This window comes from Nannospalax galili, unplaced genomic scaffold (assembly GCF_000622305.1).
Source record: "Nannospalax galili isolate Female #2095 unplaced genomic scaffold, S.galili_v1.0 scaffold514, whole genome shotgun sequence".
In the NCBI taxonomy this organism is placed as follows: Eukaryota; Metazoa; Chordata; class Mammalia; order Rodentia; family Spalacidae; genus Nannospalax; species Nannospalax galili.
In genome coordinates, this window is record NW_008336076.1 from 603,836 (window position 1) to 627,620 (window position 23,785).

At 37.8% G+C, this 23,785-nt stretch overlaps 1 protein-coding gene across 3 annotated transcripts in view; it reads left to right on the plus strand.

Moving 5' to 3' along the window:
* Ttc21b (tetratricopeptide repeat domain 21B) overlaps positions 1-23,654 on the plus strand; it is an 85,854-nt gene extending 62,200 nt beyond the window's left edge. For 2 of the 3 annotated variants that reach the window (XM_008830894.3, XM_029562406.1), the window contains exons 23-29: positions 5,827-5,977; positions 6,171-6,332; positions 9,602-9,797; positions 12,100-12,324; positions 15,468-15,588; positions 21,194-21,261; positions 22,597-23,654. In XM_008830894.3, the coding sequence (XP_008829116.1) occupies positions 5,827-5,977; positions 6,171-6,332; positions 9,602-9,797; positions 12,100-12,324; positions 15,468-15,588; positions 21,194-21,261; positions 22,597-22,674 (1,001 nt within the window). In that variant the 3' untranslated portion in view covers positions 22,675-23,654. The remainder of the gene's footprint in view (positions 1-5,826; positions 5,978-6,170; positions 6,333-9,601; positions 9,798-12,099; positions 12,325-15,467; positions 15,589-21,193; positions 21,262-22,596) is intronic. The other variant, XM_017797575.2, reaches the window with a different exon arrangement.
* Positions 23,655-23,785: the final 131 nt, after the last annotated feature.

Here is a 23,785-nt window from a genome sequence, read left to right on the forward strand (position 1 = left end):
CTTTCTCTAAAGATTTAAAATGCCCATTTTAGAGGTCTTTAATGTTTTTGGTCAAGTAAAATAATATATATTTTTTTTTTGCAGCTATTGTGAATGGGGGTGTTTCCATGTGCTCTTTCTCTGATTGCTTGTTATTGGTATATAGAAAGACTATAGACTTTTGTAGGTTAATTTTGTAACCTGTCACTTTACTGAACACGTTAATAATTTCTAGGAGTTTTAGGGTAGAATTTTTGGCATCCATTAGATAAATATATCATCTGCAAAAATGGATAATTTGATCTCTTCTTTTCCAATTTTTACTTTAATTTCATTCTCTTGACTTAATTGCTCCTGTAAGAGTTTCAAGCACTATATTAAAAGAATGGAGATAGTGGACAGTCTTGTCTGGTTCCCGATTTCAGTGGGAATGCTTCCAGTTTTTCCTCCATTTAGGATGATGTTGGCTGTGGGTTTGTTATATATGGCTTTAATTATGTTGAGGTGTGTTCCCTCCAGTCCAATTCCCTCTAGGACTTTCAACATAAATGAATGTTGAATTTTGTCAAAGGCCTTCTCTTAATATACTGAGATGACTGTGTGGTTCTTGTCTTTGAGTTCATTTATATGGTTTATGATGTTTATTGACTTACATATATTGAACCATCCCTGCATCTCTGGAATAAAGCTGACTTGATCATGGTGGACAATCTTTTGGATGTGTGTCTGTATGTGGTTTGCAAGTATCTTGTTGAGAATTTTTGCATCTATGTTCATTAAGGATATGGGTCTATAGTTTTCTTTTTTGGTTGTATCTTTACCACGCTTTAGTATTAGAGTGATGCTGGCTTCATAGAAGGAATTTGGAAGTTCTCCCTCTGTTTCTATCTTTTTGAATAAATTAAGTAGTATTGGATGTAGATCTTCTTTAGATGTCTCATAGAATTCTGCTGTAATTCCATCTGGTCCTGGGCTTTTTTAGTCGGGAGGTTTTGTATTACTGTTTCAATTTCTTTTTGTGATATTGGTCTGTTTAAGCTGTTAATGTCTTCTTGGTTTAGTTTTGGTGGTTCCCATTCCTTTACATATGCATCCATTTCTTTTAGGTTTTCAAATTTAGTAGCATATAGGTTTTTAAATTATTCCCTTATAATGTTCTGAATCCCTTTGGTGTCTGTTGTGATGTTTCCCATTTCATCTCTGATTTTGTTGATTTGGAGGTGCTCTTTCTTTCTTTTGGTTAACTGCTTCTTGTCTGCTGGGTTTGGGTTTCATTTGTTGTTGTTTTCAAGGTTCTTGAGTTGCAATGTTAAGTCTTTTATTTGTGTTCTTTATGATTTTTTAATGTAGGCACTTAGAGCTACAAACTTCGCCCTAAGGACAGCTTTCAGCATGTCCCAGAGGTTTTGTTGTGTTGTATTGTCCTTCTTATTTAGTTCCAGGAATACTTTTATTTCTTTCTTAGTTTCTCTTTTGACCCATTCATCATTCAGGAGTGTGTTGTTTAATCTTCCTCTGGTGTTGATTATAAGCTTTATTGCATGTGGTCTGATAGAATGCATGGAATTATTTCAATCTTTTGTATTTGTTGAGGTTTATTTTGTGCCCCAGCATATAATCGATTTTGGAGAAGGTTCCATGGGGTGCTGAATAGAAAGTATGTCCTTTGGTGCTTGGGTGGAATACTTGGTAGATGTCTGTTAGGTCCATTTGATATATGTTATTGTTTAATTCAGATGTTTCTCTGTTAAGTCTCTGGCCTGTTGACCTATCTAATGGAGACAGTGGGGTATTGAAGTCCCCTACTGTTAATGAGTTGGGGTTAATCTGGTTCTTAAAGTCCTGTAGTATTGTTTTTATGAAGTTGGATGCACCAGAGTTTGGTGAATATATGTTCATACTTGTAATATCTTCTTGGTTTATTGTTCCTTTGATCAGAATGAAATGGCCCTCTTTATCTCTTCTGATTCGTTTTAAAGTCTATTTTGTCAGATATTGTAATTGCAACACCTGCTTTTTTATTAATACCATTCACTTGGTATTTTTTTTTGCATCTTTTCACCTTAAGATAGTGCCTGTCCTTGAAAGTGAGATGAGTTTCTTGCAGACAACAAAAAGATGGGTTTTGTTTCTTAATCCATTCACGTAGTCTGTGTTTTTTGACTGGGGAGTTCAGTCTGTTAACATTTAAAATTATTAATGAAAGATGTATATTGAATCCTGTCATTTTTATTTCTGTTTACATTCTTGATATAGCTATACTTTTCCACAGTTATACCTTCATTGATTTCTTTCCGCAACCCCTTGGGTATAGTTGTTCCTTTCTTCAGCCCTTTGTATTGCTTCCAGAACTCTCTGAAGGGCTGGTTTTGTGGACATAAATTCCTTCAGCCAATTTATGTCATGGAAGATTTTTCTTTCCCCTTCAACTATAATAGACATTTTGGCTGTGTATAGTAATCTGGGTTGGCTCTGTGGTCATTTAAAACTGGGAATACTTTGTTCTAGGCCCTTCTGGCTTTCATAATTTGCACTGAAAAGTCAGCTGTACTCCTAATGGGTTTTCCTTTATATGTGACTTGTTTTTCTTTTGCAGATTTCATTATTGCCTCTTTGTTCTGTATGTTTAGTGTTTTTACTATGATGTTCAATGGAGAGTTTCTTTTCTGGTCCTGTCTGTTTGGTGTTCTATATGCTTATTGTATGTGCATATCTTACTTTAATTTGGAGAAATTTTCTTCTATGATTCTGTTGAGGATCTGGTCCATGCCATTATCTTGGGATTCTTCTCCTTCCTGTATGCCTATGATTTGTAAGTTTGGTCTTTTTATGGGGTCACACAATTCCTGCATATTCCATTCTTGTGATTTCTTAAAATTTTCATGATCTTTGCTTGGGTGGTCTAGTTTGTCCACTTTATTTTCCAGTCTTGACACTCTGTTTTCCATTTCATTCATCCTATTGGTGAGTCTTTCTCCTTTTGTTTCTAATTGGCTTACTGAGTGCTTCAATTTTTTTTCATTTCAGCCTGAGTAGCCTTCAATATTTCTAGCTCTTTCCTGAATTCATTCAGAAGTTTATCCCTATCTTCCTTCAGTTCTTTGATTTCTTTGTTTGTGTGTTCTTTAAATTGAATTCTTTTATCATTTTTATAATTGTTCTTTTGAGTTCCATGTCCTGCATTATCTCTAGGGGGTTCTCATTGTATTCCTCTAGAGGACTATTGGTATTTGGTGGGGATATGTTACTTTTGTTTCTCATGTTGTTATTTTTTTCTCTGTGATTTTGACATGTGAATTTCTTTCGTAGTTTCTGATTCTTGTGTGAAACTCAAGCCTTCAAATTTATGTCTGCTTCTTTGTGTAAACTTTGTGTGTCTTTGTGGTTTAATTTTTGGGCATAAAAAGGTAGTTCGTCTAAGCTTCCGATTCTCTCTTTTGATTTTATATTGGAGTGGCCAGATTGCTTTTGTCTTCAGGAGTTCCCACAGAGGCCCAAGTCATCTGAGGATCAGATGCTCTCAGGCTTTCTCCTAAGGTCTGGATCCCTCTAGGAAAGATGTTGTACTTATGAATTTGGGGGTTGGATGGGCCTGGGAGCAGGGCCCAGGAAAGATGCTGGTCTCGGGCAGCTATTGGCCATGCCATCCAGAGATACAAAGGGAGATGGGGCCAGGAAGAGGTCCCAAGGGCTCCTGGGGACTGCAGGTAGGAGCTGGGTTGGTCTGGATGCAAAGGATCAGGAAGCCGAGAGGTCAGCACCGGTGTCCAGGTAAGAGGCTGGCAGGTTGTACAGCCCAGGGAGAAGAGGGAGGTGAGGGCAGGACCAGGCCCAGAGGGCTCCATGGAGAGAGGCTTGGGGGTTGTGCAGCCCAGGGAAGCAGAGGGAGGTGAGGGCAGGACCAGGCCCAGAGGGCTCCATGGAGAGAGGCTTGGGGGTTGTGCAGCCCAGGGAAGCAGAGGGAGGTGAGGGCAGGACCAGGCCCAGAGGGCTCCATGGAGAGAGGCTTGGGGGGTGGGGAGCCCAGGGAAGCAGAGGGAGGTGAGGGCAGGACCAGGCCCAGAGGGCTCCTGGGGATTGCAAAAAGGAACTGGGTTGGTCTGGATGCAAAGGATCAGGAAGCAGTGGTGGTTCACTCGGTGTCTGGGGTGCCAATACAAGGAATGGACAGTACCCAGCCTAGGAGGAGAGACAGGCAGGAGAGATGGGAGGGTCAATGAGGCTGGGGGAGTCAAGGCGTGGAGGGTGCGATGGACTCACCCAGGAGAGAGGCTAAAATATTAATCTTTTAAAAAAATTTATTATTTTTATTTTATTCTTTTATGTGTATGAGTGTATTACCTGCATGCATGTAGGTGCACTCGTGTTGTGCAGTTCCCATGGAGGTCAGAAGAAGGCATCAGATTCCCTGGAACTGGAGTTTTGGACAGTTGTTAGCTGCCATGTGGGTGCTGGGAATCAAACCTGGGTCTTCTGCAAGAGCAGTCATACTATCCACTGAACCATTTCTCCAGCTCCTAAAATATTAATCTTAAATCCCCAGTATCAGATACAAACCAGTCACGTAGTTCAAAATAAATGATTATAAAATGGTTCAATGAATGGCCAGGATTGGGAATAGACAGGGAGTAGAGTTTTGTTTTAGAAGTAATTGTCAAGATTTTTCGTTGAGCGTAAGGAAGGTCCAAAGGATGTTGGAGATTAGAGAAAATAGGAAAAAATGTGGAAAGGAAAGTAGTGAGTGAAAAGCATTCATTGCATCATTCACTCAGTGATCAATGAATGGATCAGTGTTAGTTTTAAGCATTACATTTTAATTATTTTTTATTATCTATGTAACATTCTGTTTCTACATTGTATGTGATGATTGAGACATAGGAGCCTAAAGAGAATCCTAGAGAAAAGAAATAAACTGTTAACTACTAGTGTAATGGACTGTTTAGGCAGCTGTTAAAATAATATCAATGAAGCATACTTATTGACAGTTGGAAAATACTTACTGCTTAATGTTGAAATCAAATCTCTGTGTCTTTGTTTATATATAAGCAAAGAATAGCTGTGTACATATTAATTGATTGTTACCATAAATGTATAAAAGGAGCACAGCAGACTGTACTCATCCCTATGTTTGTTATGAGAATGAGTAACTTTCTTCTTCATACACAGTTTTGTGTATTTTTCCCTTTTTAGTGTTCATGAATTATTTTCAAAATCATTCTCAAATATTAGTATATTACTGATAAGCAAAAGCTAGAAAGAATTGGGAGATCTTTTAAGAACTTGCTGGAGAATTATACTGGAGACCAAATAACTGAATTCTTTTTCTGTAGAAAAAGACAAACAAGATTAAAATACTAGGCTATGGTATTGTAAGGTAGAGTATAGACTTTTGTGTAGATACACATTAAACTCTGGAATAAAATTTCTGATTGCCCATCTCAAACACTGTCAACATATTTTCCTATGACTTGCCTCCCATCTGCAGTAAACAGGATATAGGTTTGCAGAAATAGTTCATGTACCCTGAAGGATCAGTCCATCTTATGAGTTTTAGAGTCTAGATTACATAGATTGAGATAGTTTCTAGAAGGTGTGATTCCTAGGAGAAACTGAAAAGTAACAACAAATGTACACTTTTCTAGACATGACCATTCCTTCTCCCGCAATGGCCAGCACAGATGAACTTGTATTTCTTTGATAGATGATCCAGTTGACTGTAAACCTGTTTAGGAAGTTGTAACCCCTATTATAGGTCTTTGTTTATATTATAGATATTTCATGTGAAGTAAATTGTACATCAGAACAAAGTTTTAAAATGTCCCTATCTGAAGTACTGCTTGTTTCTAGATAATTTTGTGACTTTGTCTCGTTTGATTGATCTCCTGAGACGATGTGGAAAACTTGAGGAAGTTCCACGATTTTTCTCAATGGCTGAGAAATACAGCTCCAGAACAAAGTTGGACCCAGGATTTCAGTACTGTAAAGGACTACATTTTTGGTAACTGTTGGCAAATAAATCCTACATCATAATGGTTGTTGCCCCCTCAGTGTAGAGAAAGTTGAATAAGCTTTTCTTCATAAAAATAAGTTATGCACTTTGAAATATTTTAATAGATTTATTTATCAATCATAGTATGAGCTAGTATAAAATTTGTAAGCAGTGATTGAGTTTTTTTTAATCATCCAATAAGGTATACCGGAGAACCAAATGATGCCCTTCGACATTTTAATAAAGCTCGGAAAGATAGCGATTGGGGCCAGAATGCCCTTTATAATATGATAGAAATCTGTCTGAATCCAGATAATGAAACTATTGGGGGTGAAGTGTTTGAAAACCTGGATGGAGACCTTGGGTGAGTAGTGTTTGACCCATTTCCTTTGGTACAGTGTTTAAAACATTCATTGTAGATAGAAAGCAAGAGAACTAACTTCTAGGATAGTTCTAAGGAAAAGACCGATAGACTTAGTACAGCTAAAATGACATGATATTCTGTATCAGGCATGAAATGCTTTTAGGTTTCCTAAATCATAATAGATGCATTATAAAGGAAATCTTCCAACTGTTCTGTAAAAAATAAAATAGATTACAGAATCTGACAGCCATGCTAAAACCTGTCCACACAATGAAAGTAATAACTTGGGGCTGGGGAGGTGACTCAGTGGATAAAATGTTTGCCTAGTAAGTTTAAGGACCCTAGTTCATATCCCCAGGATTCAGGGCACCTTGGTGGACATGGTAGCTGGTGTTCAGAAGGCAGAGACTCCCGGAGCAAGCCAGGTGGTTAGACTGGCTATGCCAGCGAGCTCTGGACTCAGCTGAGAGACCCTATTCAATTAATAAGGTAGAGAGTAATCAAAGAACACTCCTCATGTCAACCTCATACCTCCACAGGGGCCTCCACAGGCATGGATGCACATTTACACACAGAAACATGTATACATATACACATGCACATCCACACACGTACAAAAATATAGAGATAATGGTACCAACTTTACAGGTGGGAGCTTTATGCTTGTCTGTGCTCTGTTCTGTGTGCACTATCTTACTTCCTGCAACAGCATCATGAAGTAAGCTCAGCTTCACCTTGTCTGATATGATGGTTAGAAAACATGGAGCATGGCTTGGATTGGGTGCTAGCCAGCCCTACAACTGTTGTGGTGCTCGCTGTGTGATGCTGCTTGGAAATGCTTTCATTTCTTCCTCAGAAGTAGTGGAAGATATTTAAAGATATAAAGAGAACAGAGCAGGTAGTTTCTGCCTTTTAAGAGCACGTAATCTTCCAGGTGTGGTAGCACACGCCTTTAATCCCAGCACTTAGGAGGCAGAGGCAGGTGAATTTCTTGAGTTCAAGGCCAGCCTGATCTACATAGAGAGTTCCAAACCACCTGGGGAGACGTGTCTCAAAAAGACAAAAAAAAAAAAAAAAAAAAAAAAAAACCTCTCTCTCTCTCTCTGCCCCACCCCCCCGTAGCCCCAGCTAGCCTAGAACTCATTACGGCCTCAAACTTATAGATATCCACCTGCCTGTGCCTCTCGAGTGCTGAGATCAAAGGCATATGCCACTATGCCCAGCTCTTTTTTTCTTTTTTTGAGACTAGGCTGGCATCAAAGTTGACATGTAGCTGAGGTGACCCTCCTGCTTCTGCCTCTCACCACTTCTCTACATATTTAAAAAACTAATCTCTTGCTGGTTGTATTATAGTGAGCATGTACTCTATTTACAAGACAACCTGAGACCATTCAATCTCTCACATCAGAGATAATGGTGTAAAGAGATATTAAGGGTTGCAGGAGTTCATGGCAGTGCATACTTGTCAGTGGAAGGTGGAAGAGCATTAGGTATAAAGTGCTGAGAGGTTGAAAGAACAGATTTGAAGGTTGGGATTATAGAAACCAGTGAAATTTTGAAGTAGGGAAATGGTCTGTTTGTTGTTTTGTGTGTGAGGAAGGTTGGGATAAACTGTTAGAGACCTAAGGGCTGTGCAGGTGGAGATCGTCTATAAGCAGTTGAACATACAAACTAGAACTCAGGAGGGAATTACCAGTGCACATACAGATTTGGATGACATCTGCGTGAAGGGTCTTTTTGCAAGTTGTATGTAGTAGCAGAAAACAGAACTAGATTTGGGGCATACTAACATTTAATAGGTCTCAGGGAGATAAGCAAAGGGAGCCAAACTATTCAGTTATAGAAGCCAAAGGGGAGGACATATTAAGAAGATAGTATTCTGCTTTGGTTTATGTTGTTTTTGTTTTTGTTTGTTTGTTTTGCTTTTTGTTTTTTGACAGGTTCTCCCTAGTCACAGCCTGCCTAGAATGTAAACCAGGGTGGCCCCATCTCAGAGATCCACCTGCCTCTGCCTCCCAAGGGTACCACAGTGCCTGGCGTTGTTTGTGTTTTGATAAAAACACTGACTAAACCTTAACTTGGGGGAAGGATTTATTTGGCTTACACTTTCTAGTCCCATACCATCATTGGGGACAGTCAGGGCAGGAACTGAAGCAAAGGTCATGGAGGAACAGTGTACTGGCTCTTTTCCCTGGCTGACTTGGTTACCTTTCTTATACAGCTCAGGCACACCAGCCTAGGGATGGCATTGCCCACAGTGCACTGAGCCCTTCTGTATTAGTTAGCAATTAAGAAAATGCCTCAGGCATGACCATAGGTCAGTCACAGATGGAAGAAATTCCCCAGTTGAACTTCCCTTTTCCCAAGTGTCTCTTGTGTCAAGCTGACCAAAAGCTAACCAACATACTTCTGTATTACTTTTCTGTTGCTGTGATAACCACTGTGACCAACAGCTACTTACAGAAGAGTTTATTACTTATAGAAGAGTTTATCCAAAGGGATGAGTGTTTCCAGACGGTGGGGAGGCATTGCAGCAAGCAGCAGTCATGGGAAGTCTGGGATCTGCTTCTAAGTTTATAACATATATAAAAATCTCTATTTTCTTTGCCATGTTGCCTCTCAGACTCTCAGAAAGGAAATGTGATACGAGGTAACAAATTTCAGATATGATAACAATTCAAATATTCTCAGGCCTGAAGCATTTTTTCTAAGATTAATTTTATTTATTATTATGTGTGATCTCTGAAAATCATTTCACCTTCTGAGTCATTTTCCCAAATATAAAATATATGCAGCATATATTAAATTAAATCATACAGTAATCGGCCTTTTTCCTTCTTTTTTTCTCTTGTGCTTTCTGAGTATGTATAACCATTGGTCAGTTTATGATTCTGCTTCGAAATGATTTTCTTTTGGGGGTGCCACGGGTAGAATGCAGGGCCTCACATGCACTAGACCAGCATGATTTTGTTTTTATTCAAGTTTTATATTGACTGAAATAAATGTTTTCCACATACAGATAATGACTGTTTTTTTATTTTCATTCTAGAGAGATTTGTGGTGTAACGGTAATTTACCGAGAATAGATTAATTTTGTTTAAAATGCATGTATTACTGCAGTCCTTTGTACTAGAAGAGAATGATTGACATTCTGTACTAATAATTCTTTTTAAATGAGTGACAAAAGAAGCCAGTACCCAATGTTCTAACATCAGCCAATCTTGAACCATGAGTAATATCCACATATGATTTCTTCTTACTGGATACAGCAGTTCAAGTGAAAAGCAGGAGTCTGTGCAGCTAGCAGTGAGAACAGCAGAAAAACTCCTGAAAGAACTGAAACCTCAGACCATTCAGGGTCACGTACAACTTCGCATAATGGAAAACTGCTGCCTAATGGCCACCAAACAGAAATCTAGTGTGGAGCAAGCACTCAGTACCTTCACCGAAATAGCAGCCTCTGAGGTGAGTAGTTTTTTTCAACTTTGTGTATTTTTTTTTTTTTTGTAATATGGAAATGCTATTTTGCCTAGTTGATTGTTTTTTGAAGAATGACTTAATAGCTTATTCTCAATGAAAGGTAGATATCTGCTTTGGCACAGTCCTATACAATGTACCTTGTGTTTTGATGTGTTGTTATGTGCTCATCTCTGTGGGAATGTTGACTTCTCCAGAAAGGAAATTCTTCAGAAGATTATGAGATGGTTCTGAAAGGAAGAGCTTTATGTTCTGGATGGTCACTACTATAGATGTGGCCTAGACTAACTCACTAAGTGAAAATAAATACCTAGCTGCCTTGCTGTCCACCTTCTCACTTATCTGGACCTGGAATTTCACCAGCTATAGACCTAAGTGTGCTGACAACTTAGAATTCGGTTGTGCAAATAATGATTTTCTTTAGCAACGTCAAAATGACCTCCTGGAATCTTTCTATTGCTAGTATCCCCCCCCCCCCACTCAGATCCACATCCTCTCACCCTCTAGGTGTTCCATTGGGCCTTTCCACACACTGTACGACTAAGGAAGGAATAGTCACCTAACCCGGCAGTCAGTAATGCCTGTATCCCACTAGCATCACAGCATCTGTTTGTTCTTCCACTCGACAATACTCCAGGCCACTGAAAACCTATAATTGTGTGTCTCTCAGAAGATTTCTGCAGCTTGTTTGTCTTTTTTGGCCTAGAGGTAACAGTTGTAGCAGCAGGACTTCCAAAACCCCTACAGTGGTCCCTTTGCCCCCTTTCTAGAACCTTAAAAAGGATTGAAATGTTATGGGTTCAGGTAGAGCTGCCTTAGATGGCAGCTTCATGATGACTGTGAGCCACCCTTGGGACGAAACAGCAGGCTGGCCTCAGTATTAGCCCACAGGGAGCAGAGCCCTTCTGCAAGCATTGAAATGGCATTCTTAAGAACTGGACTCTGTTCACTTGGTCTTCTGTAGCAAATGAGTATTAGCTGCTGAAGGAAGGGAAGCACAATATTGATGTCAGTCTAAGAAAAATCTAAAGCACAGTTTCCAGTTGGTGTTTAGCCACCAGCTGCTGTGAGTGGTAGGTAGTCTATCACATAGCAATAAGTTTATTTTAAGTAAATCCATTATTCCTGTTGTAAAGTTTAAAAGAAAGAAAAGCCAGGTGCAGTGAATGATGGTACAGCTATTTCCTGGAAAGATTAAGCAAGGTTTTTGGTGTAGGTTAAGACTGCATTTTTTCAGCATGTTTGCTTGTATTATTACTAATGCTCTATCCTCAAATCTGTTTATGGATAACATTATCCAAATGATAATGATGGATGAGCTAAAATTTTATGAACACAGTTTTTTGTCTTGCATTTTTTCCTTTTAACTCATAAATTGAATATGTACAATATAATGAATATTCATTAAGCAGCAAGTAGGTGCTCAGCATAATGGGAATCACAAAAAAACGAGTAGCTCTTTGTTCCAATTTTCTCATAATCTTTAGAAAATAAGAAAAGCATACTGAATATAATGCTGTATAATACAGAGAAAATGTATCACATTCTTCTCCGGGTTATACTGTTGCTTGCGCATGTTTTTTGCATAGATTCCTAATGGCTTCCATTTTGTACCAATTCTTATTAAACTTTTGACTTCACAGAGTGACTTTTTTTTACTTTAAATCTAAATAAAGAATATTTTGCTTTATAGACCCTACCAGGAGACTGCAGACTCTACATCTAAAAGTCTTTTCAAGCCATACATTTATTTTATAGAATGTCTAAGTAATTAAGTACATACCATGTTTATAGCATTTCATTAGCCCAACTTCTCTGGGAGAATAGGTGATTTTGTTTAATAAAAGGGAGGGAAAATGGCAGTCAATATGGATAAGGCCTATTGTTTTGAAATAAATGTGTCGCACCTTTTGACAGGTGAAAGAACCAGGGAAGCAAGACTTTAAACATGAAAGAAAAGCTTCTCGAGAAGCATTATAGTAAAATCAGTTTGCTTTCTTTTTTCTTTCTACACGAAACTGAGTTAGCCAGTCAGTCCCGTTAGAAATCCTGTTGTACTAATTGTTCGAACTGTGTGCTTCTAGCGGCTGCATAATTAGTGAATTATTTTGACCACACATTGCTAGATTAAGTTTCCTTGTGGTAGCTTGAGATTACTTGCTGTGTTAAATAGTGACAGTAATCACAGTTATTAGGCATGGCACCAGAAACAGAATGCACAGAAAAGTTCTTAGCATTTGCCACTTTCCACACTGTGCATCTTGTGATCTAAAGTTTTCCCTTTTTGCAGAAGGATCATATCCCAGCACTCTTAGGAATGGCAACAGCGTATATGATCCTCAGACAGACGCCAAAAGCTAGAAACCAGCTGAAGCGAATTGCAAAAATGACTTGGAATCCTGTTGATGCTGAGGATCTTGAGAAGAGCTGGCTGCTGCTCGCCGATATCTATATTCAGTCAGCAAAATACGACGTGGCAGAAGAACTGCTAAAACGGTGCCTGTGTCACAATAAGGTGGGTGACTGAAAGGTGCGTGGAGTGTTAAGCTTTGTTGCCTAAGCTTTCTGGGATAGAATGATGGTCTGTTTCTGACCATTCCCTGGTATTTTTTTTTTAATTTTAAATGTTTACTCTTATAATCAGGAAATAAAACATGAATAATAAGGAAGCCATTTTCCCTTAAAAATAAAGAAATAAATAGATTTATGCAGCTTCAAGTTCCAGCTGTGGTGATGCCCTACTTATAGAAAGTGTTTTTGGAATGTCAAGCATTTGCTGTGATTACGCATCTCATCCCAGAACTAATGAAAATTGCAGAGCATTAATTGCGGACTTCTGTCCCTCCCATTAAGAAATGATCTTGATGAATTTACTGCAGCTGCATGTCATTTCCAAATTATTAGACTCCACTGTGCATAATATAGTTAAGGGTGGGAGTCCTTGTCAGCTTTTAATTCAGTTTAATAAAAATCCTTATCTTTAGGTACAAACTTAAAAATCAAGTCCATAGAATGTAAGGCTTTCATTAATTTCCTATTGTTAGACACACAAAGGAGATGTGTTATTATGGCAGTGCTTTAGACTTTTTCCCCCTTTTTATTGAAGTTTTGTGAACTTTATACAATGTTTTGATCATATTTAGATCTTCTGTATCCCTCTTTCATATACTATATTATGTATATAATATATACGTGTATTATGTAATATATATAAAGTCAAATTTCGTGTCCCTAAATGTCCTTCAATGTGGGTCCATCCACTATAGCCTAGACAACCTAACAAAAGCCTCATCCTTAAATGAGACTGACTCTCCCCCTCCCAGCAACCATTGGTTGCCAATACTTCCTCAGGTAGCGTTGGGGTTTCTTAACCTCTTTCCCACATCTACATTGGGATTTTTGTCTGGCTTGAGCTTAATGTGGGCCTTGTGTGTGCCATTACTCTTGCTCTGAGTTCATTAAGGTGAGTTATTATTTGCTGAGAAGTACTTGTATTATTCACCTTAGAAACTTGAAGATATTTTTTACAGGTTCATACCAATTAATTTAAAAATTGTAATCTCAGTAAATCTTCTGGTTCTTATTCTCATTGAGCAAATTAGATTATAAAATGGGTCATTTATTTTTTAAGGAGTGTTAATGATTATCTAATAGTATTAAGATACTTTCTTAGGAACTTCACAACTTAAAACATTCAGTCCTTTATCAATTGGTAAACTATTCCAAATGATCAGTTACAGCAATTTTAACTTAAATTGGCCTTGAAAACAGAATACTCATTAACAAGCTTTAAAATGATAACTACTGAGTAGCTGAACCTCATTATGACTGGTCTAGAGTTAAGCAACATTGAGGAGGAATTAAGGTTTTGACACAGAACCATGCATGACTGAACATGATCACTACTTCAGAGCCTTCAGTTGGTCCTGTTAATTAGGCATGTCTATTTTGGAAGCATGAAATTTAGGTACTGAATCTTAGAAACCTTTGATTATATAATCTGAAAATGGAAATCATTTAGATTTAGACCAAGAAATGCATAAGATGACACTAGAGCAGTTTGTCACACCAGATTGGTAAGGAAGCTGTCAGAGATGGTGAGGGTGGTGTTAGGCACTCAGGAGCCAAGTTGAAGGTAGTCCAGCAGCCAAAGTTGGGACATTAAGTACCAAAGGTAATGATAGCTGTAATAGACTGAAATACATCAAAGATGCTTAAATCCATGACTATAAAAGTACAAAAAAGAAAAAAGGAAGCAATGTGGTGGACACTGCCTGTGCTAATAACCTGGCTATTGCTCCCAAAGCAGGCAGGCAATGGGAAAAAGTTTAGACCTGTCCTTCGTTTTCTATATAGCTATACTCTATTAAGTAGCCAATTTGTCAATGTAGACATTTTCCAGGTAATAAATATGAAGTGCTAAAATATCACCATTTTCAACATTGGTGAATTTATGAATGGACAGAATATCATAAAAATGGAGAAAATCAAACATTCTGTGGTTTCTGTTAGAAGAAAAAGTGTCTGGCAAGAATGGATGAAGAAAAGAAATGCACAATAATAAGATAACAACACAATATATTTTAAAGGAAGAGAAATGAAAATATAATATCAGAACATTAAAGTCTCACTTGCTGTGCTAAGCTACAGGGCATCTGAATGGAAAGAAATAGGGACATTCCCCCACATCTATGTTTTTATATAGGTATTTTAATGGGAAATGGGGTTTTTAGATTTTTTTATTTTTTACTTGTGTATTTTGCCTGCACGTACCTCAGTGCACCATGTGTGTACAGTGCCATCAGAAGTCAAAAGAGGATCTTGGATCCCCCAGAACTGGAGTTACAGACCATTGTTAACTGCCATGTGGGTGCTGGGAACCAAAGCTAGCATCCTCTCAAGAGCAGCTATTACTTTTAACTACTGAGCCATCTCTCTTAATAGAAGAACATGGTTTTAATAAAAATTATTGGAATAAGGAAAACAAAGTTATAATAAAGCCTACTGGTGAATTCAAACACTTCACAGTAAACCTCTATAAAAGGGGAGTATCAGTGACATTGAAGCATATTATGTAATAGCACAAAACAGTCTGCTAAATTTGTGTTGAAGTAAATATTCCTCCTTACACTACTTTTAGTTAAGATAATAGAGGCAGATGAGAAAAACCTCTAGATCAAAATGGACTTCCAAACCAGTTACCACCTGTGGTTGTTAGGGATTCTCTTTCTAACAAACTTAAAATATCAATTATATTTCTACAATTTGCAATTTGACTAGTGTCTGAAAGTCGGTATGTTAAATGTGTCATGAATTAGGTTTATGTCTAAGAAAGTCTTATGTTTTAGAGAAGCATTCTAACCTCTGTGTGGTTGAAATTATACGGTATCTGAGAAGTGTCTTCTGGTAATGTGGAAGTGTGTGTCGGGTAGAAGCAAAGACAGCATCAGTCAGCAGTTAATTTTTGAAGGAAAGTGTTGGGTTCATGGAGTTCATTATATACTCGTTTATATTTGTGTTTAAATTATTCATAATAGGGTACACATATATGTAAAGTATGCACACCCTTATGTTAAGATTGGTCTATATACTCATCCACATCCCATAAAATCTTAGTGGTATCTTTAATCTGTTCATATGTCTTCCATTTTTCTCTAGTCTTGCTGCAAAGCATATGAGTACATGGGCTATATTATGGAGAAGGAGCAAGCATATACAGATGCAGCCTTCAACTATGAGATGGCATGGAAACATGGCAACCAGGCAAATCCAGCTGTAGGTGAGTTCAGCAAACTAGGCCCAAGGTGTGCTCAAAATTGTATATCATTTTTACATCTTTGAAATACAAATGTTTTGCCAACTTCACCTTGTCATCCTTTTTGAGGTGAAGTTACATTTTGTATTCATGACGAATTATTACCTACAAATAGTTAACTATAATTTCCTGAGGTCTGACCTTGTCTTCCGTCACCTTAGGGAACATCTACCCTAATTAGGCCTTTTCTCTTCCTTCACTCTGCAGTTTTGAAAATGGTAATGCTGTGGGGCTAAAATGTCCCATTGTTAGATAAAATAAACAGCCATTACATAAGGCCACCTAGGTTTCTTTACTATGGATCTTCTAAAGCCTTTAAACACTCAAGTACATGTTTGGGGTGTCATAGAAGAGCTACATTTCTTCTGAGCATCTAGAACCACCTCTAGTTGTGTTGTTAGACTCTAAGTAGTTAGTCGACAGTGTTCCAGCAGATAGCGTCAGGAATGTTCTCAGTGACTAGCTGCATCACTCATCGTAATGGAGCCCTTCCTGTGCTCTTCTATTTGTGTATATGGAGCTGCAGTATGCTGGACTGAAACAGTATAGGTCTGTTCCCCGTGAAAGCTAGAGTCTCTTCACTCTCACAGAGGATGGGCCTGCGATAAGAACTTCCCTTGTATCTCTCCAAAAGCTTCCTGAAGTGGCCCCCAGGTACTTCCAATTCTTCCAGGGAGGACTTCAAGTCTTTACCCTGCTTGTGGCCAGCCCTTGGAACCCCTAAATACTGTTCCTCTATCTCTGCTTTGGAACACTTAATGAGATTTTCATAGTTATTAAGAAAAAAATAGGTGAGTGTGAGGGAGATGGATTCCATGGCCACAAAGCATGGAATACACTACTTTATTTGCCGTGTTCCTTCTAAACCATTTTGATGTATATGGACATGTTTCTGGATACAATTGGGCCATTGTGTATATACTGAAGGTGTCGGTGTTTTCATTTGACTAAGCAATTTCTGGTTATTAACTTGAGATGGCACCAGTCTTTTTAACAGCCCTTTCCAGTGTTTGACCTGCAGTCAGATAGTCTTCCTCACACTAGATGCCATTGGTTTGGCATGAGGTTTTTTGTTTTTTTAATTTATTTTTATTTTATGTGTATGAGTGTATTGCCTGCATATATTTAAGTGTGCCTAGGTCATGCAGAGCCCACGGAGTTCAGAAGAGGGTGTCAGATCCCCTGGTACTGGAGTTGAGAACAATTGTTAGCTGCCATGTGGGTGCTGGGACTTGAACCTGAACCTGGATCCTCTACAAAAGCAACAAGTGCTCTTAACCACAGAGCCTTCTCTCCAGCCCCTTGGCTTGAATTTTTCTGGAGTCTGTTACATTACTCAATTTGTGTAAAGTACAGGAACAAATGATAAGTATTTATCATTCCCAGGTATTATATATCCTATGAAATATAATTGAATTATAAAATGGAAATTTCTTAAATTACCCTTAAAATCTAAAAATTTTTGATAATTTACTTCCCAAAAGTAATGTATATAGAAGTTATTTATATATTTATTTTATATGTACATATTGTTTCTAGGAAAGCTTCAGAAAATAGAGATTTCCTACTCACTAGATCTTTCCTTACATCATCATAGTTTATAGATGATCTTACCAGTACCCCCAATATTTCTGTAAAAGATCTCCCTGTGACATTTTCAATTATTTAGTTTCTCCCTTAAAATTGTCATTATGGAGCTCGAGAGATGTCTCAGTGGTTAATAACACTGATAGCTCTTGCAGAGGACCTAGGTTTGATTCCCAGCATCCATATGGCAGCTAACAACCATCTGTAACTCCAGTTTCAAGGGATCCACACCCTCTTCTGACTTCCATAGGCATTGCATGGCATGGGTGCACTTACATATACACAAGCAATACACTCATACACATAAACTTTTTTTTAAAAGATTGTCATTATATCCACTACTCCTGTCTGCCTGAGCAAATTAATAATGAAATTCACTCTTGTCAAGAAATCTTAAGATCCACATACTGTTTCAGAATTGAGAGTTGTCATTGTGAAGGACACCAGGATGGGTAGGACCATTTGCTTGACTCCAGTTATAGTTTCTCACACACACACACACACACACACACACACACACACACACACCCCTGCTTGCACATGTACATACATACATATACGTATACACACCTTATATAAATGTGTACAAGAACACATGTAAAATGAAAGACATTTTAAAATAGAAAGAGGAGCAGTAGGAACTGAGTTGAGGAAAGAATGCATTTACACCTGTACTCGGTTGCATGGCAGCCACTAGACTACACGGTCTGTCTCTCTTTTTCTCCTGGATGCCTAACAGTTGAGTTTTTGCATTTTTTGACAGATGTAGTATACCTGCCCTGCACACATTCCTTGCCCTTCCTAGCCCTTTATTTTTTTTTCTAAATTATTTTGTACAAGAGGATCTTAGCAACTTCCTTCCAACATTCACATGATTATTTTAATGTGCTATTTGTTTACCTAGAAAAAAATTGCTATTTATGTGATACTCCAAAGATTATAAAAACATGTTAAAATTAAGTATAGCATTTGATCTTTAAAATATAGTAGGAGAAGGGAGGAGTTGTTTTCCATTTCTCCCAGTTGAGGAAACTGAAAATTGATTGCTCGAGGAATGTGCACAAAGTTCCAAAGTTAGCACGCCAGAAATCCAAACTTAAATGTTTTGAGTAGCTCCCTTGTATAATTGTTTGATGTGAATCTTGTTTTCCTTTTAAATATTATTGGCTATTAGTCCATTTTAGAATTCCTTGGTTTTAACCTTGAATTTGTCTCTCAGAAACTTTTCACTTTCTTAATTCTGTATGTGTACTTGAGTGTATATACATAACATACACACATATAAACATGTGTATATTTGAACTTAAGATGTATAACATATATATATTTACTACCAAACATTGTGAGTTTTGGATAATTCTTTTTCTCACCATATGATTATATTAGCTAGTCAAATCTTTTCAAATATATGTTTGAATTTTTAAATTTTTGTTCTGGTCTGTGATGGCTAGTTTTTGATTGTCAACTTGTCATAACCTAGAATCACCTGAGAAGAGAATCTCAGTTGAGGAACTGTCTAGATCAGGTTGTCTTGTGGGCATGTCTGTGGGGGAGTGTCTTTATAATTTTACACAGAAAAACCTAGCCCATGGTGGCATCCATTAGTGCCACCCCAGTCCCTGGTGGCACTATTTCCTAGGCAGGTGTACCCTGAACAGTGTAAGAGTAAAGAAAGCCTTCCCTCTAGCCTTTGCTCTGCTATGTTCCGTGAACCTTAGGTGTAGAGGTTCAACAGTAGATGTGTCACCTAGTACTAATGCATCCCTCAATTCTCACCAGTAAAGCTTCTTTATATAACAAGAGTGTGATACACACAGAAGGCCACAACTGGCCAAGTTCTAAAGAATAACAGACTGAAGAGTGTGTATCCCTGGATAGGACTCCTGTATTGAATGTCATCCATCCATGGCTCAGGGACCATTGTGGAAGAGGGGATGGAAAGATTGTAAGAGCCAGGACTGTCCATGAACAAGGGGAAGCAGAGGCTTTCAGGCCACTGGAAGCTTGTACATATAAACTTGTGGCAACACTGGCATCAAGCACAAGACCCATGCCAACTCAATCAGACAAGGGCCCAGCGAGGATGAGAGAAATGGGTGGTTGGCAAGTCCTAGACTGAGAACTACTGGAGACTGATTGCTACTGGGTGAGGGAGAGTATGCCTTACATACCATCTCTGAATGGGCTGACTGGACTCCAGTGGACAGGTTTGCACTGGGGGACATCTGGGTACAAATGCTTGACTGGATAGGACTTTGCATATATGGCAGAATGCCTCTGGTGGAGGGGATGGGGAGAGAAGGGGCATGGATGGGGAAGGGGGTCTAAATTTGATTAAGAACTGTTGTATGAAATTATAAAAGCTCAATAAAACTTTTTGAAAAAGTAAGGAAAGCTGTCAGGAAGCAGGCAAGCAAGGATATGTTTATCTTCTCTTTGCTCTTGGCTGTGGCTATGGTATGATAGCTGCTTGAGCTCCTGCCTTGACTTACCTGAAATGATGGACAGACTATAACTTAGAATTGTAAGCCAGATAAGTAAACCTTTTCTCCCCTAAGTTGCTTTTTTTGGTCAGGACATTTTATCACAGCAACAGAAATGAAACTGGAGAACAGTCCTTTTATAAGAGCCCATGAGCAACATTCCCATTTTTCTGCTTCCTATTTGTAATATGTAATGTTGGATAGTTATTATTACATATCATTTTATATTCTGTCTTACAAACCACACCATCTGTTACTTAGCTTGCCTTGTTCATAAGGTTCTTATTCTACGGTATTCTTTTTTATTTTTTTTTTATTTTTATGTGTATTCATGTATTGCCTGCATGTATGTGAGTGACCTGTGCCATGCAATGCCCTGAGAGTCAGAAGAGGGTGTTGGATTCCCCTAGAACTGGAGCTATGGACAATTGTTAGCCACCATGTGGGTGCTGGGAATCAAACCCACATGGTGCCCTTAACCACTAAGCCATCTCTCTGGCCCCTTTTACAGTATTCTTACAGACTAGCAGTAATCATTTGATTATCTTTAAACATTCTTCTAGTTGTCAACTCTAGAAGAATGACATATCTATTTGTGTAATTGTGATAAGTCTTGCTATTAATTGATTTGGAATAGCTGATATCTAACTCACCCACCTGTGCTGCTCTATGACATTTTGTCTTCTTGGCTCAGACTTTGAAGTGGTTATGTCTTACTGCTGGTCTTGACCCATACAGTTCCCTCTGCCTGAAATGAAGGGGTTCTTGATTCCCAGCCTGGCTTACTTGGGCTTCATCTTCCATTTCAAGCATCCCTGACACCATCTTTCTCTGAGTCATGTTCCTATGATTCCCATGGATTGGGTCTTGACTTGGATCTTTTGCACATGTAATTTATCTCGGTTTGAAATTTATTCATGCAATTACTTAAATAATGTACTTCCTCTCCTAATAGACCGTTAACTACAGGAATTATTTTCCCTAATAAGTACTAAATGAATTTATACTGCATGAATGAATGGGAGCGTTGTCTACTGTTCTGTGAATTTTTTTTTTTTTTTTTTGGTCGTTTTGAGACAGGGTCTCCCTATAGCCCCAGCTGGCCTGGAACTCACTTTGTAGACCAAGCTGGCCTTGAACTCACAGAGCTCCACCTGCCTCTGCCTCCCCAGTGCTGGGATTAAAGGCATGCGCCACCAGGCCTGGCCTCTGTGATGAATTTTTACTGTAACTAAAATCATTGCCACTGTTTTAGTAAATTAAAGAAACCGCACTTGTGGAACCTCGGACTTCTCACCTGACAGTTACAGTCACTGTGGCCTTTCATCCAATTCCATTTTCTTTAATTTCACTTTGATTTCTATTATCATATCACTTCCTCTCTGTGATAGTTTGGCCAACAGTTTCCCTTAGGGCTTCTCTAATGAGTCAATAAAGGAGAAAGAAAAGAAAATACTATCACTGTACCACTGTAGCATTATTATTTTTTGTCTTTACAGGATACAAATTGGCATTTAATTACTTAAAAGCAAAGCGATATGTGGATGCAATTGATATATGTCACCAGGTAAATACTTAAATTTCAATTTCTTAAAATTATACAGATACATAATTTCCTTTTAATCTTTGAATAGGAAGAAATAGAGGTTGTAATCTTCTGGCTAAATATTTATTGTCTTTTAGACAAATGATCAGTAGTCAAAAGTAGAAAATAAATCTATTTAAAACAATGATTTATTTTTAATTGGGTTTCAAATCGTAAAATATTTCTGTCAATTTAAAGATATAGGCTAGTAAGAAAAACATGTTAGAAAATATTTGAGGTGGCTAGAGAGATGGCTCAGTGGTTAAGAGCACTTGCTCCTGTTGTAGAGGAACCAGATTGGGTTCCCAGCACTCACGTGGCAGTCTGTAACTACAGTTCCAGGGGACCCAGCATCTTCTTCTGATCTTTGCAGGCATCAGGCACTCAAGTGCTATACATATATCATATGCAGGCAAATATTCATATGCATAAAACGAAAACAAAAACTATGTTTTACAAAGAAAGTATTTAAAGATAGTATTGATTCCTTGGGTCATTATTTTAAGTAGAAGTTCTTATGAATATATCTAAATCTGTATTTGAGAATTCAGATTTGCAAATGAGAGATAAAAAATATTCTGTATTTAGAATATATGTCTGCTTCTCATCCTGTAACAATCCCCTATTAAAATGACATATATTTAAATTCTAGTTTTAGGATTTCCAGAGTTTCTTTATATGAACCATATCCTATTGATTGTCCATGTGAGGCATTATATGAAATATTGCCAATAGTTCCAGGATAAGAATTATTTCCTGTCCGTTATCTCATTTAGCTATTTATCAGCATTACTGTAGTAAATACTTGGTTTCAGAGATTACTGTTGATTATTGAGTCTTCTGGAGCTCATGTTCCTTACTACGGGTAAGGTTGGACACTAAAGTAGGTTATACGAGAGAATTACTTACGGAGTTATATCTCTTTAAATTAATAACTTCTCTATTCTTGAACACAGTAAGCCTAGGAATCAAATTAGTCCATGTAAATCTATGTGTGTTCCTTGTTAAAATCACTCTCCAGGAGTTTGTTAAGCATCATTAAAAGTAGCTAAATTACAATTTTAAGTTGTTTTCCTGTAAGTCATCTGGTAATGAAGCAGTTAGGTTTTATTTCTACAAGTGGCATCCATAATCTGCTGTTCTTACCTGTTGATATAAACAAGTCATCACATTCCAGCTAAGTTATGGGATTAATACAGTGAGCACTCAACTGTAATGCTCATTTTTAGGAAGACTCACATCTCCCTAGTTCTCAACAGTTAATTATAAAATTGATTACAAGTTATTTTGCTTTGGTTTTGTTTTGTTTTCTCTCAGGTTCTTAAAGCACATCCAACATATCCAAAAATCAGAAAGGATATACTGGATAAGGCCCGGTCATCCTTAAGACCTTGAGAATAATTCATTGATGACAGAGATCTGACAGTCCTTCCAGTTCACACAAGTTAGAGCTAACAATGTCTAGCTTCCCTTCTCCAGCAGAGGCTGCTGCTCTACACGGAGAAGTGCTGTGGTGTCAGCTCTGCAATGGAGTGAGAGCTGATCTCCCTTCTCTCTGAAATAGGTGTAGATGTGACAGTTCTGTGATGGTAAAGACCAGCTCATTTCTATAAAGAATATTCTTGTTAAAAGCTAAGTAATGTATCTTTTCTAAGGAATATTAGTTTTTTATCAGTTGTATTTAGAGTCTGTTGTTATCTATTAATTTTTATTAGTCCCTCATAGATGCTCGTGTAATTTTTGAAAAAAGATATGTATTTTAAATGTATATTTTAATAAAGATATTATGAATACCTTGTTTAAATTCTTTTTAAAACTCAAAACACATTAATCCCATAACATTAAGTTTTAGGGGTTTTCTGTGTTTGTTTGTTTATTTGTTTGTAGCAAGATTTCACCATTGAGGCTGGTTAGATCACAGAGATCTAGCCTCCTGCCTCTGCCTAGTGGGTGCTAGGATTAAAGATGGGAGCCACCACAACCAGCGAAGATATGCTGAGTTTTGCAAAATAAAGGTACATTCCCCTTTTAGTCTGCAGTGCTAAATGATAATATTGAAGGAAGTGAATTTATTAGAAAAATTTTTCTTGGAAAAGTATAAACTATGTTTCACTTCCCTTTGTTGTGTTCTGCCTCCTATTCTCAAGCTTCTCTAAAATCAGTTTAAATATGCAACCCTTTTTCCATCAATATTTAACCTGAATTCAGATGACTGGGTCATGTGTAATTTCAGACACTGTATAATCTGGTAAGGAAGGTAAAGGAGATGCTTTGGGATAGCAGAGATTCACAAAACACAGACTGCAAAAGCAGCTGCTAGCCTACCAAGCAGCATTCTGCATTCTGGGATAACCTTCCCCAGCTTTTATACCAAATCACCCTAATTTTTTTTTTTTTTTTTTTTTTTTTTTTTTTTTTTTTTTTTTTTGGTCTTTTTGAGACAGGGTCTGCCTGTAGCCCCAGCTGGTCTGGAACTTGCTATTTTGAACTCATAGAGATCCGCCTG